The sequence below is a fragment of the Callorhinus ursinus genome, unplaced genomic scaffold (assembly GCF_003265705.2).
Source record: "Callorhinus ursinus isolate GAN/ISIS: 27379988/994484 unplaced genomic scaffold, GSC_fseal_2.0 scaffold4, whole genome shotgun sequence".
Lineage (NCBI taxonomy): Eukaryota > Metazoa > Chordata > Mammalia > Carnivora > Otariidae > Callorhinus > Callorhinus ursinus.
Window position 1 is genome coordinate 114,695,662 of NW_027397066.1, and position 16,663 is coordinate 114,712,324.

At 39.2% G+C, this 16,663-nt stretch overlaps 1 protein-coding gene across 3 annotated transcripts; it reads right to left on the minus strand.

Moving 5' to 3' along the window:
- Positions 1–2,070: 2,070 nt before the first annotated feature.
- PCDH18 (protocadherin 18) lies at positions 2,071–16,205 on the minus strand. 3 transcript variants are annotated; one of them, XR_012378031.1, is made up of 5 exons: positions 13,219–16,205; positions 12,310–12,398; positions 12,057–12,220; positions 11,542–11,763; positions 3,937–4,017 (listed from the first exon to the last, which is right to left on the minus strand). XR_012378031.1 is itself a non-coding variant. In XM_025874042.2 (4 exons), exons 1-4 carry the CDS (start codon positions 15,703–15,705, stop codon positions 3,350–3,352), a joined length of 3,405 nt encoding a protein of 1,134 aa, XP_025729827.1. In that variant the 5' UTR covers positions 15,706–16,205; the 3' UTR covers positions 2,071–3,349. The 3 variants fall into 3 exon arrangements, 2 of the variants coding, with proteins under 2 accessions (XP_025729827.1, XP_025729826.1); XM_025874042.2 differs by lacking the exon at positions 11,542–11,763 and having other exon boundaries at positions 2,071–4,017; positions 12,310–12,395; XM_025874041.2 differs by lacking the exon at positions 11,542–11,763 and having other exon boundaries at positions 2,071–4,017.
- Between the last annotated feature and the right edge of the window lie 458 nt (positions 16,206–16,663).

The window sequence follows — 16,663 nt, forward strand, 5'->3', positions numbered from 1 at the left end:
TTTTCACTAGTCTGGCTAATTACCTGAACTGTGCTCTACCAGTTCTATGATTTCATGGGGGGTTGAAAATTGCTATGTCAGGCAATACCTTTTTCAACCACACAACTAATTTGTAAATAGATTCACAATGTTTGAATTTTATTTTATTTTTTTATTGTTTTATTTATTAGAGAGAGAGAGACACAGCGAGAGAGGGAACACAAGCAGGGGGAGTGGGAGAGGGAGAAGCAGGCTTCCCGCCGAGCAGGGAGCCGGATGTGGGGCTGGATCCCAGGACCCCGGGAACATGACCTGAGCCGAAGGCAGACACTTAACAACTGAGCCACCCAGGCGCCCCTCACAATGCTTGAACTTTAATGTGTCAGTAATTCAAACTCAGTTTTGAATATTTTCGGACATTAGCTGGTATCAAAACAATGAAACAAGGACTCTAAGATGATTTTCACAAATGAGACTTCTTCAGTAACTCCAGTAAGAGTAGTTTAACCATTTTTTGCCTGAATAGTTATCTACTGGCAAGTGGTAAATTTGATAGATGTATGACAGAAGGAGAAAGAAATTAAATGATTAATAAAGTCCTAAGGCTCACCTGCTAAATACCAAGAAAGAAAGAAATGATAAATGAATAACAATGTTAATAACCTATAAGAATTTGAAGAAAGCCAATTCTAATCATCCTATAAATAAACATTTAAAAGGAAGATTTATTAAGCAACAGATTCAATATTGAATTACATTTTTGGAAGATGATCCTATTAATAGAAGATTATCACTGGGGTGCCTGGGTGGCTCAGCCGGTTAAGCGTTTGACTTTGGCTCAGGTCAGGATCTCGGCTGGGATCTTGGGATCAAGCCCCACGTCAGACATCAGGCTCCCTGCTCAGTGGGGAATCAGCTTGTCCCTCTCCCTCTGTTTCTGCTCTCTCTCTCTCTCTCTCACTGAAGAACATTTAAAGGAACTGAAATGGGGACAAAGGGATTAAGAAACCATGATTGGAAAAAAGAACCTCCTTGGTTTAAGTGCTTTTCAATTGTTTCAGTCTGAGGAGAGGCATGGTATCAAAGAGAAAATGTAAATTGATGAAAGGTTAAATTGCTGTGATAGCACCAGAGAGTGGAGCTTTCACTGAGATCATATTATCTGTGAAAGGAACAGGAGCGAAAAGTGAAAATCTTGCACTAATATCCCCTTTACCTGTGGGTCTGGAAAGCCATAGTAAGTGGAGAAGGCTGGAGGGGCAAGGAGTCTGAAACATGGAAGCTTTACTCTACAGACAATACACAAAGGTTTTGTATTTAGTATAATATTGGATTTTATTTACTTCACATTAGTTAAACATTGATTTCCAGCTTTGCTTCCTAATTACTAGTGGTGCTTTAAATTAAAAACAGCGTTGTTATGAATTTTTTTTCTTAATGATAATATGTACTGAAAGGAAGTGAATTTGAAAAAAAAATGTTTTTAAATGTGGTTAGCATTTGTGTGGGTAATCTACTGAAAAATAAACGGAAATTTTCTTTGTAACTGCAATCCCTCCTATAAAGGAAAATGTGCCCTTTAGAAGACATAACACATCTATTTGATGTGGTGCTCATTTGAGATTTAAAATATATGAGTTTAGCCTCTTTTAGGCTATTTAACTTTCTTCATATTTCAATTCCCTGCTAGTAAACCAAGCAGGATAATATTTTCACCTCTTGGAAACATTGTAAGGCACATTTTTTTTTGACCCAACTTAATACAAAATGTTCTGAGGAAGAATTTTTTTTTAATTTAAAAAATGTTCCAGCAGTTACTATTTGATTATTCTTTTTCTTTTTTTTTTTTTTTACACTTCAAATGCATTTAAATTCTTTAATCTACTGGGAATATGGTAGACTTCTTTCTTTCCCATTACAGGCCTCAAATTCATTCCTTTTCCGTTGTGTTTTTCTTGTTTGCCAAGCCAGCTGAGTGTTCCCTCTTCATCATTCAAAGCTCAAAACTGAATTATCCTTTCATGAAGGATATACTTCATGCAAAGCTTTTGAACATATATGTAGAACAGGATACTGATTTATGGACAGTTCTTTAGCTTTACTTTAATTTTCGTTTTATTTTCATTGACAGCAAAATTTTCTGGAGAGTACAATCAAGATAGTGTATTCATAGAAATAACATTAATAGAAGCTTGGTCATAAATGAAAACAGTCATAATAAAGATCTCCTTTACGGAAGCATTCCACACAGAGAGATAACAGCACAATAATTAAAGAATTTGTTGTCTGTCACACAACAAATACAACAGAATTGCAATAACAAAATCATAATTTTACAAATGGTTTTATACTAAAAATAAAAGCAAAATACGAGATCATGCACTGGAGACAAAAGCTAAAAGTGAATAGTTAGAGCAAAAACATTGCAAAAGATAAAAATGTTCAAGTATTGTGAGAGGAGAGGGAAGATTCAAATAGAACAGTTTCAGAATAAATCAATTACATTTACGACCCTAGGAGGGACACCGACATAATGGTTTTCATCCACTAATACTTTCTGCTGTTAGAATACATACTGTTACTCCTTTAAAGGACAGATTCCATTTCCTTGGAGCATGTTTACTGTTACAAGGATGGAATGAAATTCATTGTTTACCTTGATTACAAATAGACAATAATACTTCAGGAGAAATATTCTCAAGAAAGGGCCAGTGTGATGCCCCAGAATAGTAGGGCCCTGGGGGTTAGGAAGCATTGACTCTAGCCCTAGTTTCATCATTGTCTATGAAAGGTACTTCCCAGTCCTAAAATGAAATTTCACCTCATGTTTCAATTTTGCTGTAATTGAACTATCAGAACTAGCAGAGAGCAGTAAAAATGATAATAAAATAGTTTAATATTTTTATTGATGCTTAATTTTATTTTTTAAGCATTGGAAAAAGAAACTGGATCACTTAACGAAACTAAGAATCATATAATACTTTAGTGGGGTTGTTCCTACAGCATAGCAATTTCTTCCCCAACACAACTAATCTACACAGTGCCTTTATACTTTGTGGTTGACTACTATATCCTATTTGAACAGTGGCTAGTTTCTACATGATTAGGAAAGACATGTTTGTCATGGGAGTAAAAAAATAAAATTTGTCTGTTAAATTACACATAAATATAAGGTACAAATGTATTTTTAAAATACAGATTAAAATAATCACACTTGCATTGTGTACATACGAAAATACAGTATTTAATATTCAATATACACAGACACATTTATGATAAATGCAACTATTTGGCAATGCCAGTTCTTTCAGGGTTTTCTCTGTTCCCTATTTCCATATATATGGAAACAAAAATGCTTCGCTACAATCTCCTAGCTCTGGCGGACATCTTGAAGCAGTTTGTTAATCTCAGCCACTAGCTCACTGGCATCCATGAGTTCATGTTTCCCGTCGTTGAGGTGGTTGAGCACATTGTCAAAATCATCTTCTTCATAATTTTCGGGGATCTCCTCCATGGCTGGCAGCCATTTCGAAGAAGGCTGCACGCTGGAGTGAGTTCCAAGTGGGGGACCAGAGTTGTTGGTGGGATTCTGAAAATGTGTACTGGCTGCCCAGGCAGCCACACCTTGCGGGTAACCCACCGTCTTGGCTGGCAAAGGTCCCTTGCGGCGTTCCAGGGAGTTGGACCGATCCACCTCGCTGCACTCAGCATAGGTGTCCAGGGAAGGGGGCAAGAGGCGCTGGAAGACGCTGCTCATTTCCGAGAGCAGAGAGGATGTGCTGGTATCCCCGGAGTCCTCCTCGTTTGGGGAGTCCTTCCCAAAGGTGGAAAAACTCTTCTTCTTCTCACCTGAATCTGCAGGCTGGGTGTCCTCCTCAGGACTCTGATGCGGATGCTGCTGCTGGGGTTGCGCTGGGAATTCCTCCCCCGGAATGAACATGTTACTCCGATAGTCAGAGGATGGCGAGGGCAGCGGTGGCATCCAGCACTGGTCAGAGTGTCCCAGGACCCTGCACTCCTCCGTGCAAAGCCTCATAGCTACCCCAACGGAAACAACAGGGATTCACGATCATACTTAGCATAACTCAAAATGATAGGAAAATATGTAATTTCATTTAAAAAAAAAATAGAACGAGACAGTTTTAAACTACCACCACGATACTCACCTGTTATTTTACACAGTAAATGGATTACACTTATGGATTTAATCTGAATATCAGTTTTATGGACTTTTTTTTTTTCCTGTTTATCAAATAAGGAAAGGAGGGTTATGACTCACACACTTCTCAGGAATATTATTTCTGTTACTCAGGTAATAAGAAAATGGATTTATAACTTATACATGAGGACGACTGAAAAAGAGCAAAGGTATGGGTGATGAAATATTTGCTGAACATAAATTCTCAAAAACCCAGGGCTGTAAGGTGAAATCCATAATTTTAGAATGCCACCAGATAATTTTTGAGTAATACCTATGAGTAGCTTTCTAGATATTGAGGTCTACCTAACTTTACCTTTAATGGAAGCATTGGGAATATAATAAGCTATCAGGTCATTATCCTTATTATTCTCTTTCCGAAGTATTCTGGATTTATTGATTTGTTACTTAAAATAGCAGTGCAAATTATCCTCAACTACCAGGCATCCATAGTTAGTTTGTTAAGAAGTCTTCTTTTTAAAGGTTTGAAATTCAAATAGATGGAAAAGTCATCAAAAGCTGAGGAATATAAAAAATCCATTGGTTATCTCTTCCAGTTGTTATAATGCCCTATTGGAATGTGAGTGGCCACACTCATAGAAAATAATAGATGATATTAGAAAAGCAGAAAATAAAGAGGAGAAAAATTTCTAAATTTGCCAAATACATAACTAAACTACATAACAACAAAGGAATGCAAAAATGTAAAATATACTCCACAAACCATCTATCGCTTTCAGTGACAATATGGTCTGTTTGGTATAATGATTTTATTTTAGAGCAAGTGATAGAACGCAGAAAATGCAAAGTAATTATCTTACATTTGAATGAAAACTGGATTGATATCAACCATTCCTCTCTATTCAGAGCTAATTCTCTAGATCTGGCCACTGAGGAAAGAGTTCTCTTCTTCCCAAATTATTGCGAAAAAGGATGATTCTTGAACAATGTCAAATCCTTTATAAGGGGAAGCAAGTAGTCTATTGTGTTTATTGCTATATCCCCAGCACCAGGTAAAGTGTCTGCATAGAATAAGCATTCACTATATATTTTCTTTTTTCTTTTTCCTTTTTTTCTTTTTTTAAAGTTTTTTTATTTATTTATTTGAGAGAGAGAGAACGAGAGATAGAGAGCATGAGAGGGAAGAGGGTCAGAGGGAGAAGCAGACTCCCTGCTGAGCAGGGAGTCCGATGTGGGACTCGATCCCAGGACTCCAGGATCATGATCTGAGCCGAAGGCAGTCGCTTAACCAACTGAGCCACCCAGGTGCCCCCCCTTTTTTTAAAGATTTTATTTATTTATTAGAGAGAGAGAGACACAGCGAGAGAGGGAACACAAGCAGGGGGAGTGGGAGAGGGAGAAGCAGGCTCCCCGCTGAGCAGGGAGCCCGATGTGGGGCTCGATTCCAGGACCCTGGGATCATGACCTGAGCCGAAGGCAGATGCTTAACGACTGAGCCACCCAGGCGCCCCCACTATATATTTTCTAATGATCAGAAAAATGCAAATCAAAACCATAATGAGATATCACTTCAAATCTGTCAGGATGGCTGTTAAAAAAAAAAAAAACAAGTGTTGGCAAATGTGGAGAAATTAGAATACTTGTACACTGTTGCTAAGAACACAAAGTGGTGCAGCCACTATGGAAAACAATATGGAAGTTCCCCCCAAAATAAAAATATAACTACCATAGGGGCACCTGGGTGGCTCAGTCGGTTAAGCAGCTGCCTTCAGCTCAGGTCATGATCCCAGGGTCCTGGGTTTCAGCCCCATGTTGGGCTCCTTGCTCGGCGGAGAGCCTGCTTCTCCCTCTCCCTCTGCCTGCCTGCAACTCCCCCAGCTTGTGCTCTCTCTCTCTCACTATCTCTCTCTCTGTGTCAAATAAATAAAATCTTAAAAATATATATATATAACTACCATATTATCCAGCAATCCCACTTCTGGGTATTTATCCAAAAGAATTTAAATCAGGATCTCAAAGAGATATTAGCACTCCCCTGTCCCCTGCAGCACTATGCACAATAGCCAGATTTGAAAACAACCTGAATGCCCATCAACAGATGAATGGATAGAGAAAATGTAGTATATGCATACAATGGAATATTATTTAGCCTTAAAATAGGAAGAAAAGTCTACATTGTGTGAAAATATGGATGAACCTTGAGGACATTATACTTAGTGAAATAAGCCAAGACAAATACTGCATGATCCTATGTATATAAGGTATGTAAAATGAACAAGCTCATAGAATCCAAGAGTGGAATGGTGGTTGCTAGAAGGTGTGTGTGTGTGTGTGTGCGAGGGGTTGAGGAAATGGGGCACTGCTCATCAATGGGCATCAAGTTTTGGTTAAGCAAGATGAGTAAGTTCTGGAGATCTGCTATACAACATTGTACCTATAGTTAACAATACTGTATTGCACAATTAAAAATCTGTTAAGAGAGTAGATCTCATGTTCAGTGTTCTTATGCAATAAAATAACATTTTAAAAAAGATTTAGATACAAAAAAAGGAAAGTGAAGAGTAGCTGTTTCCTTTCAGAAAAAGAAAAATGGGGCACCTGGGTGGCTCAGTCTAAGTGTCCAACTCTTGATTTCAGCTCAGGTCATGATCTCAGGGTTGTGAGATTGAGCCCCGGGTCAGGTTCCATGCCCAGCTTAAGATTCTCTCTCCCTCACTGCTTCTCCCTCTACCCCCACCCTCCCTCTCTCTCTTTAAAAAAAAAAAAAAAAGGAGAAATGGAGGACTTTATTGAAAGGGGTGGAAGTCACTGCCCTTCACTTAAACTTTGAAGATAGTTCAGCTTTATACGTCATCAACTCTGGACCTCAGTTCTTAATAGAGAAGGGGTTAATCTGAGGAACAAAAATGATAGCAAGTATACTGGGTGAGAACAAAAGTCTGATTGGCAGGAAAGCTAAAAATACAAAGTAGGGAAAATGCAGAGATAGCGTGAGTGCTAACTGTGGGTAAGACAAAGGGCAAATACTGGGAATCCTTGTGTACTTTTGCTGTGAAGAAAGGCTAAGTTTAAATAAGGATGGATGATTTAAGAATAAAAGCATGTTTAGATGTACTGACTTCATGCATTATTACCGCTTGGAAATATTTACCAACTATTGCTCATCATTTAATGTGGACAAAACCAAAAGGAACTGAAAGTAACTAGAATGCCTTAATAGCAATGAGGTTTTCTCAGCAGTGAAATCATTCTCAAAGTGGTAATGAAGTTTTTTCCCTAATTCCCTGGGTCTCCGAAAATGGAAAAGAGATCTGTCTATCTTGTCTTACACACATCCTGTTAGAAGGAAGGGAAACAGATCTGGTGACACCTTTCATTTGTTTTCCGGCCTTTAACTCTGTGGGAAGGACTTAATTGTTTGATTGATTATTTGATTGGCTTTGTTTTCTTTTAATATTTAATGACGGGGGGGGAAAAAGGAAAGATTACATAGGCTTCTAAGAATCCTGCATATGATCAATTTTCTAGAGACCTGAATATAATGAACATATAACCAAAAATACAATCTGGATGATTAAAATGACAGTCCATATTCAAAAGTAATTTGGTTACAGGAATTTTTAAAACAAGGAATGCCATTTTACAACTTTGCAGTAAATAAGTGGAGCTTTAATTATAAAATAATAAATTAACATACAATTTTTCAAATTCATAAAGTAGGAAATATTGAAGAAAAGCTAATGGAGAGAAGGTTGGGAAAAATTCATAGAGATGGGGGGCAGTGGCACAGAATAGGGCATTTCTGTTTCATTGATATTTTCAAACTTTTCCCTGGAGACTCAACTATTTAAAAACATTCTCAGTGTACCCGTAATTCAGTGCCACAGAGGTTTCATACCACATCCAGTAAGTTAGAACTTATTGGCAAGTGGTGCCTGTGGTTAATCTTTCTGTCTCTTCTTGAAAGTGGCCAGGTGGTTAAATTTCCTCTGGGAAGGGGAGGATATGAGGAAGCCGAGACCTCTTCTTTCCAACCATGTGACTATCAATTTTGTGACTGTACTGTATTTTATAGGTAGATCCTAACGTAAGAAGAAATAAAAAACCTGGGCCTAACGTCTATCAAGCCATTAGTTACAGAGTAACCAATTGGTTATGTCTTCAGGGCCTGCCATATGTCAAGTGAGATGATGGCTCCCTGTCCTCAAATGGTTTCCGATCCAGTTCTGAGTCAAGTGTAACAAATGAAGCCCTAAATGCCCAGTTAAAATGCCAGGCTATATGATGGTGAAGGCATGTCAAGAAAAGAAAAAAAGAGGGAAAGTCGAGGCTGCAGTAGGTAAAGGAAGAGAAACTTGAAACAAATTTTGAGAGATGAACGGGACTCAGATAGACACAGTGATGAGAAGCCAGATTTTTTCAGGAAGAAAGGCAACATAAGCAAAGGACTGGTGTGTTATGTAAAGAGATGGCTCTGCCTATTGCAAAAGACATACACAAAAAAAGCCAAAATGGAGATTTAATAAGCTAGGAGTGGATTTTATTGGCCTTGGAATGCCAAGGGAAGTAGTTTTATTAGGTGTTGCTGGGCAGCAAAAGTCAATTACTGATTTTGAACCAAAAAAATGTAAATTAAAATGTTCTGAAAAAGTTGTTCTAGCTGCATAAAAGAAATACTTGACAAAGGGAGGAGGTGTTAGAGAGTGAATATCAGCTTGTGTGCGGGTACAGTAAACCAGCCGTGGAAGAAAGGCCAGAACTGGGATACCAGCCATGACAATGGACAGAACATGGAATTGAAGAGAAATGTTTGAGTTAAGTAATCACAGATGGCAGATTAATGAAAAGTGGAATGAGCTCAATAAAAGAGTATCACAAGAATCAAAATCAAAAGCCTTTATAAATCATTCTGGTGTGTCTGATAGATTGGGAAAATGGAAATTTTGCAGGAATATGTGTAGCACTGTAGTTCAAAGTTGAATGAGTAAGGAAGAAAGTATGTTGACAAACATGAGCTAACAGACAAAAATGCTTGCTGATTTTACTGCTCAGAATGCAGGATATTTCTGTGGGAATTAATAGAATGAATGACCAGAAACGACCTTGTTGGCAGGCAATGCAACATAACATAATCTATATTTGATCACAGTTTAGTGCAGAAAAATAGTTGGAATAAGACACTTAAGTCCTAAAAATATACATGCTTTTGAAAACTGCACTGATTCTGTTAATGGAATTCAGATGTGGACTTGCATTTTTTTTTCTACTTGGGCTATTTCCTGGGAATATAAGTTTACAAAGCACAAGTTTTATACCCTAACATGCTGGCAGAAGCTGCCACAATGAATAATAATGAAAATGGTTGAAGTATCATCAGAATGATGGTCATAATTAAAGGATGGTTATCTCTGTTTAGATACTCAATATGCACATTTCTTTCCATACTAGCCAGACATGAATAAAGCTTAAAATACTTTATAAATCACTGGTAATATCCCGGTGCTCTATGCCACCAGAATGCTTTCCCCACATGGAGGCAAGTAGCCAGTAAGAAAGAAATGTATCTATTGTAAAACAACACCATAAACCTACAATATAGCTCTCCTGCTACACACCTAGATTAAGTATGATTGTGTAAATACAGAATTTTTTCAAGGACTATCTATATATTAAGTGGTGCTATTACTGATAATATAAAAGTGAACCTCTAACGTTGAAAAGAAATGTTAACTTATAAGGAATCTAAAGCCACTCACTAAGCAAGACTCACTATTACCTAGACTTTATATCTACCCATTGTTTCCTCAATGGCTTTACTAGCATTTTCTAAAGCAATCATTTGATAAGTCTTCTGCCATGAACATATCTGGTCTTGGTAGCTTTGAAAGAGTGAAAGAGAAGTCTTGCCTTTTTCTAAAACAGGTTAGCTGTTACAATTATGCAATTTCAGAATTAAAAAGGATTTTAGGCATCATTTAGGCCCCCAAATGGAAGGGTTATCTAAATAGGGAAAGTTCTTTTCCCTTTAACTATGCCAATGAATTAAAATTTCAATGAATAGACTTTGTACAATTTAAAAAGTAACTTATACATTATAATATTGTTGTTATGCCCATTATACTACTTTTCTGTTTTATGAAATAATGTTATTTAGGAAATCACATTATCCAAAATTGGGGACCAATCTTCCAAATTAGAGTTCCATCAGTATCAGTGAATCATAGAAATTTAGCCAGACGGTTCTTTCATTTCATTGGTAAAAATAATAAAAGTGACTCTCTTTGAGCAAGTTTTCTGAGGCTGTATATATCCCACTAGATTTTCAGAGATTTATTTTCTTCCTTTAAATAGGGAGTCTATGAATAAAACAAAGAAACAAAGACACTACTGTGCAAATATTGGTTCTCGTGTACACTGTAGCCCTCAATGTTACTAGAAGTCCTTTCCACAGGTTCATCCTGCCAGAGATGCAGTATCTAGTACTGTCATATCATAAGGAAATAGGCAGCATTCAATCATTTCATAGACGGTAGTGAGACTTAAAGAACGTAACAACAAATACATTACTAAACTTATCTTTAAAAAAAAAAAACTGTTGCTTCGTATTACTCTTACTAGGTTAGTGTTTAAGAGTGTGGGGATTGATTCAAATCCCACCTCTACCATCTATAAACTGCCTGATTTGGGACATGTTTTTTAACCTTTATAAGCTTCAGTTTTCAAACCTAAACAAAAACAAAAACAAAAACAAAAAAACAAGAACACTACCCTTACTTCCACCCCTTACTAATTCCTATGTCTGTCGAAGTGTTAGGAGACAGAATGCAGGTACCGACGTCCTCATGGGGCCTGGGTAAGTGTCAGGACCCTGTTGGTTACTACCATTGGCAACTACTAGAACTTTCTTTGCAGTGCTTTCACCTGCATTTCCGTGGCTCTCTGAAGCTGCCCCGCAACTATTTCCTAAACTCTCTTACTTATCTATGTTTAGAAAATGGATGTTTGATGGAACTCAAACGGGTCATAGTTTTGTTCTGCCTTTCTTTCATTTATCAAATGGCAGTCATTGGATCAACATTCCCTGGAATTTAGAAACATAAGTAGCCAAAGCAACATTACGTGTAAGTAGCCAAAGCAACATTACGTGTTCCTCCGAGTCGATTTAATATTACAGTCTCTAGTAACAGGGTTGCTACGGTGATGTAGTCAGGATTTATCCAGTTGGTTCATAGAGTTTCTACTGCACAACTAGAGACGGGGGACTCTAAGGAAAATGTGGCTCATAACTTACTAGGATCTCCTCCATGTAGCTATGTACTTATAAACTCCCCTCTTAAACTCCTTTCCTTTTCCACTACAGTGCAGATAGAAAATGAAAGGTGGCAAAAATATCCTATGCTTACCACGTACAAAGACGCATTCTTTGTCCTATTTTTGGTGATAGAAGTGGACCATTTTCTGGTGTATTTTAATCTCTGATTCTCTGAGTTGGTTCCCATCACAGGAAATTTGCGTCCTCCAAATTATAGTCTAGTTCACCACGAGGCACCAAAACAGGCTGTTTGAATAACAACAACCACCCAGTAATTTCATAAAGAGTTGCTCAAGAGTGTCCTGTGGCAGTCCTGTGGATGGGGCAGGAAGAGGAAAGAAGTGGTGTGGTTTTCTACCCTCCTTTCCCCACTCCTTTCTTGTCCTGCTAGGCTCTTTTGCTTACTCCTTCTCTACCACCTGCTTCATATGAATTCTACGAAAATGATTCTGAAGTGTGCCAGGTTATGTTCATTGCTAATAGCAATGATGACAGATAACTTCCGTGCAAAGGACAAAGAAGAATCGAAGCATGGGAGAGACTGTTCACTTCATTGGTGGAGCAGATCTGAAAATAAGGATTTACCATCTATCACTACTCTCTTACCTGCTGGAATTCTTCCATCTGTAAGAAACAGGTCACTGAATCCTTCACCCAGCAGCCTATCTATTGGTGAATCTCGCCCCAAATCATAATCACTGTCTCCTGCTTCACTGTCACCACGGCCACTGTCTTTCAAGCTAAATTTGTCCATGTCTTGGAGGGCATATCTAGAAAGATGAATCAGAGAAAGTGTGGTTTTTACTCGTCAGCATTTGTGTCAGTGGGACTCAATAGGTAGCAGGAGGATAATTCATACCTATAGCTCCTGGAATATTTGTTTCCTCGAAAACTTGGCCTTGGCTGATATTGCCCCTGGTGAAGCATTGAAAGAAGCTGGGAAACCTGCTGGAAACCAAATAGACAGAACTGATTTCTGGAAACAAACCCCCAAATACTCACAAGCTTTAAGCAAGGAAAAACAGTTGCTCACTATTTCATCCTAATTAATTGAACATGTTATCTCTGGTTTAAAGATTTATACATGCTGGAATGTGGCAGACTACGCAGCCAGCCACCACACATAACTGAATCTACCCCAGAGAGATTTGAATGATCTCATACACTGACTTTTTCTTTTGGAAAGAGAACTCCTTGATAAATAACAGATTGATTTCCTTTATTTTTTAGTTCAGATTAAAGTGATCAGTTATAAAGATGTGTGGAAAATGTTGTAAATTACAACAGTTGAACACATGCAGCTAAAATTATGTCAGGAAAATGTCAAAAGTTGAACAAATGTGACATGCATTCAGATGGCATTCTGGAGGCCTCAGTTATTTGTTTGTTTTGTTTTTTTGTTGTTTTGTTTTGTTTTTGGGGTAAGAACCACAACTATGAGAATAAAACAAGTCCTTTTATTTTTGGCTTCCAGTATCTCAATCTGGGAAGTAAGGGTATTCTAATTAGATAGTCATTTTGGGAGCTTCACATTTATTTTTCAATATTATACATAATACATGCAAGCAAATTCTTTAAGAAAAACAAAACAGCCTGCTAAGGTATGAATACTTGCTACGTACACGGAAGGCAACTTGCATCCTATTTAATTTGAATATTGTTAATCGTGTTTACTTCTTAATGGAAACATTTAAGAACTAACACATACACCACTGCTGAACACTCACAGCTGACTTGCTCAGTGAACTGGTGCAGGGTATGATCTTACCTCAACAGCAGGAGTGGCATGGGTGAGTTCTAATGAGAAACTCTCTGGCACGTGGTTGGATGAGATCGTCACCAAACTGTTGAGGGACTGGTGACTGTGGTGACTCTGCCGGCTGCCCATCTGCCCTCTCTCCAAGGTGGGAGACGAAGACGGAGACGATCTGTGATGAGATCTGATGGGCAGAGTGCCATTCATGGTCGGTACCAATGTAATGTCCCCTTTGTGAATCTGCCTGGATGGCCTTTTGGGGTGGTGCTGGTACGTGGACTCTGCTACCCTGCAGTTGTAGGATCTAGTGTCTTTCTTTTCTCGGTTACACCTAGTTGCAAACAGCACCATAATAACCAACAACACTGCACAAATTGCTCCCAAGGAAATAATTATAATCATGGAGACATCCAAAGATGCCTGGCTTACTGAGGTCATTGCTGTACTCGTCACTGACTCTGCATATTCAAAGATCATACACTTCAGAAGGACTTTGGTATGAAGCTGAGGATTGCCTTTGTCCTGGATGATGACTGAGAGCTCCCATTCTGTGTAGGAAACAGATTCCATGCTCACATTGGTATGGATGTCACATGATCGTGGATCAATTAAAAAGATATTCTCCTCATTACCTGCTACGATGGAGCAACTGAGTTCAGCATTCACGCCAGAGTCCCTGTCAATTGCCCTTATTCTCGTGACATGAAAGCCACTTTCAGCCCCTTTGGGTATGGAGATTTCTGCAGTATTATTGCGCAGTGCAGGCCCTATAACCACAGGGACGTTGTCATTTTCATCAATGATGGTGAGCACAACTGTGGTATTGCTTGCTAGTTGCTTTGGACTTCCTCCATCTCTCGCTTCAACCACAAAAGTGATCTGACTCACTTCCTCATGATCAAAGATTCTGAGGGCATAGATGGCTCCATTAGATGGGTCAATGGTTACATATGTAGTTATGGAACTTCCCAAGATAAAACTCTCCAAAATGGTATATGTAACCTGGCCGTTTTCTCCAAGATCGGGATCTGTGGCTGTAACAGTGGTGATATACGCCCCTGGTGAGTTATTCTCTGAGATTGCAAATTCATATCGACTTCTCTGGAAGTGGGGTGGATTGTCATTTATATCATTGATCTGAACAGTAAAATGTTTTACTGTAGAAAGACTGGGTGTCCCCTTGTCCTCAGCGATTACGGTCAAACTGTATTCAGATCTCTTTTCTCTATCCAGTGTGGCATTCGTCAAGATTAAATAATTGTTTTCGTAAGTCTTCTGAAGTTTAAAGTGACCATGTCCATGAAGCTTACAAACTATTTCTCCATTCAGCCCAGAATCCTTGTCCTGAACCCTGACCAAAGCAACAAATGTGTCAATAGGATCCCCTTCAAAGATATAAGATATTTCTTCTTTTCCGGGGGACATGAGGTTTATGTTAATTTCAGGCTTATTGTCATTAACATCCACAACCTTAATTATAATTTTGCAATGAGCTGGGATTGAATTTGGACCCAAATCTTGAGCCTGAACATCAATCTCATAGGATTTGGTGATTTCATAATCCACTTGCTTGAAAAGAGTCAAATGTCCTCTTTCTGAATCGATTTTAAAAGTCTCTATAATTTTGGGAGACACATGACTGCTGAAGGAATATACAATTTTCCCATTAGCGCCCTCATCTGGATCAGTGGCATTCAGATCAAGGAGCAAAGTGCCAACAGGGGAGTTTTCTAAGAGTTGTATTATATAAGACTGCTGCTCAAAAGCAGGGCTGTTGTCATTGGAGTCGGAAATGCTTATTTTTAGTAGGGATGAGCCAGACCTCTGAGGCACCCCCATGTCTGAGGCAGTGAGCTGAAGCTCATAGCTTGACTTCAGCTCCCGATCCAGCTCTCTGACCACTATGAGTTCTGCATACTTGGCTCCATCGGTCCTGGTTCGAACCTCAATATTAAAAAAATCATTGGCAGAGAGAGAGTAGGTGTGGAGGGAATTTTCCCCAACATCTGGATCAAATGCACTGTCCAGGGGGATGCGAGTCCCAACTGCTGCACTCTCAGATATTTCAATAGGTATGACAGATCTTGAAAACTGGGGAGAATTGTCATTAATATCCAGCACTTCGACTTCAATATGGAAAAGCTGCAGATGCTCAGTGGGTAGAGTGATCACATCAAACTCTATGGAACAGTTCAAGTTTTTCTGGCATAGTTGTTCACGGTCGATTTTAGCCCCTATGCTGATTTCTCCGTTATCCTCATTTACTACCAGGAGAGGAGAATTTCCCCTTTGCATGGCTCGAAAGCGAACAGTGGAAGGATTAGGTAGCTTAACTAAAACATCAGCCACATCCTCTGATAGTCTTGCAATTACGGATCCAACCCTCTGCTCCTCATAAATCCTGTATTTCAAATTCTTGCCCAGTACATCATAGCTGAAAGATACCATCAGGAGTGCAAAAACAAATCTAAAGTGCATTTTAGCATTCATTTGGCACATCGGTCAGTTTAGGAGATTCCTCACACAGACCAAGTTAAAACAGCAAAGCAATTCCCTCAACTTCCTTTGGCAACTTAAAGCTAAGCTACATTTGGTACTTGAAACTTGAAAGCGTCTCTTAATAATACAGCACAGCAATTAACAGCTCGCAAACTTTTGTTTTATACACACCGTGTCACGACTTCCAGATATTATTGGCGTCGAGTCCGATCCTTGCATTTGTTTGGCTGTCCTCTCCGCAGGCAGAGAAGAGTGTCACCTCCGCGTCTCCCCCCTCGTGTAGTCGGAATCCATCTATTGCAGGGTGCTGGCAGAGTCTGCAGTGAATCTTTCTCGAGCGATTCTTTCCCCTTTCTCTGCTCGGCTGCAGACTAAACACACCCGTGATTGCTGACTCCAGTCTAAAATCTGTACAACTTCACTTCAACTCAGACAAAGCTCTCTTGCCCGGCGTGTGTTGAATCGCTTCCAGCCAATCAGCGTCCTTCCAAATCAAAAGCTGATGGAGTCCCCAAAGCGAGGGCGGTCGAGAGTGGAGGGTGGAGAGGGAGAAAGACCAGCTCGGAGGAAGGCGGGGGCTGGGGGCGCGGCGGGGAGAGCAGGGAGGAGGGCTGGGGGGGGGTGGGGGGAGGAGGCTGGGAGCCGCTCCTTCCCTGCTCCTCCCTTCCTCCTCCCTCCTCCCCCCCCCTCCTTTCAATCTACAGCATTCACTTTCCCTGAGCGTGCCACGACAAAGGGGAGACAAATTACAGAAGAAAAACTTTAAATCAACTTCTGGTCGCCTTTATTTATATGGCATTTTAAATTGTTCTGGTTTTCTTAATTGCCCTTTCTTCTTCCACAAACATGCAATCATCTTGCTTTTCATAGTCTTTAAGTACTGGTTTAACTTAAAACACCTCTAAGTGCATTTTGTTGGTGAAGGAATTTAATAACATTTGAAAACTTGCTTCTAATT

Coding starts and splice junctions, on each gene's coding strand:
- PCDH18 (XM_025874041.2), bottom strand. CDS start 15,705: ATGTGCCAAATGAATGCTAAAATGCACTTTAGATTTGTTTTTGCACTC. Junction 12,399..13,218: donor ATGCCACTCCTGCTGTTGAG/GTAAGATCATAC, acceptor TTTGGTTTCCAG/CAGGTTTCCCAGCTTCTTTC. Junction 12,221..12,309: donor AAATATTCCAGGAGCTATAG/GTATGAATTATC, acceptor TCATCTTTCTAG/ATATGCCCTCCAAGACATGG.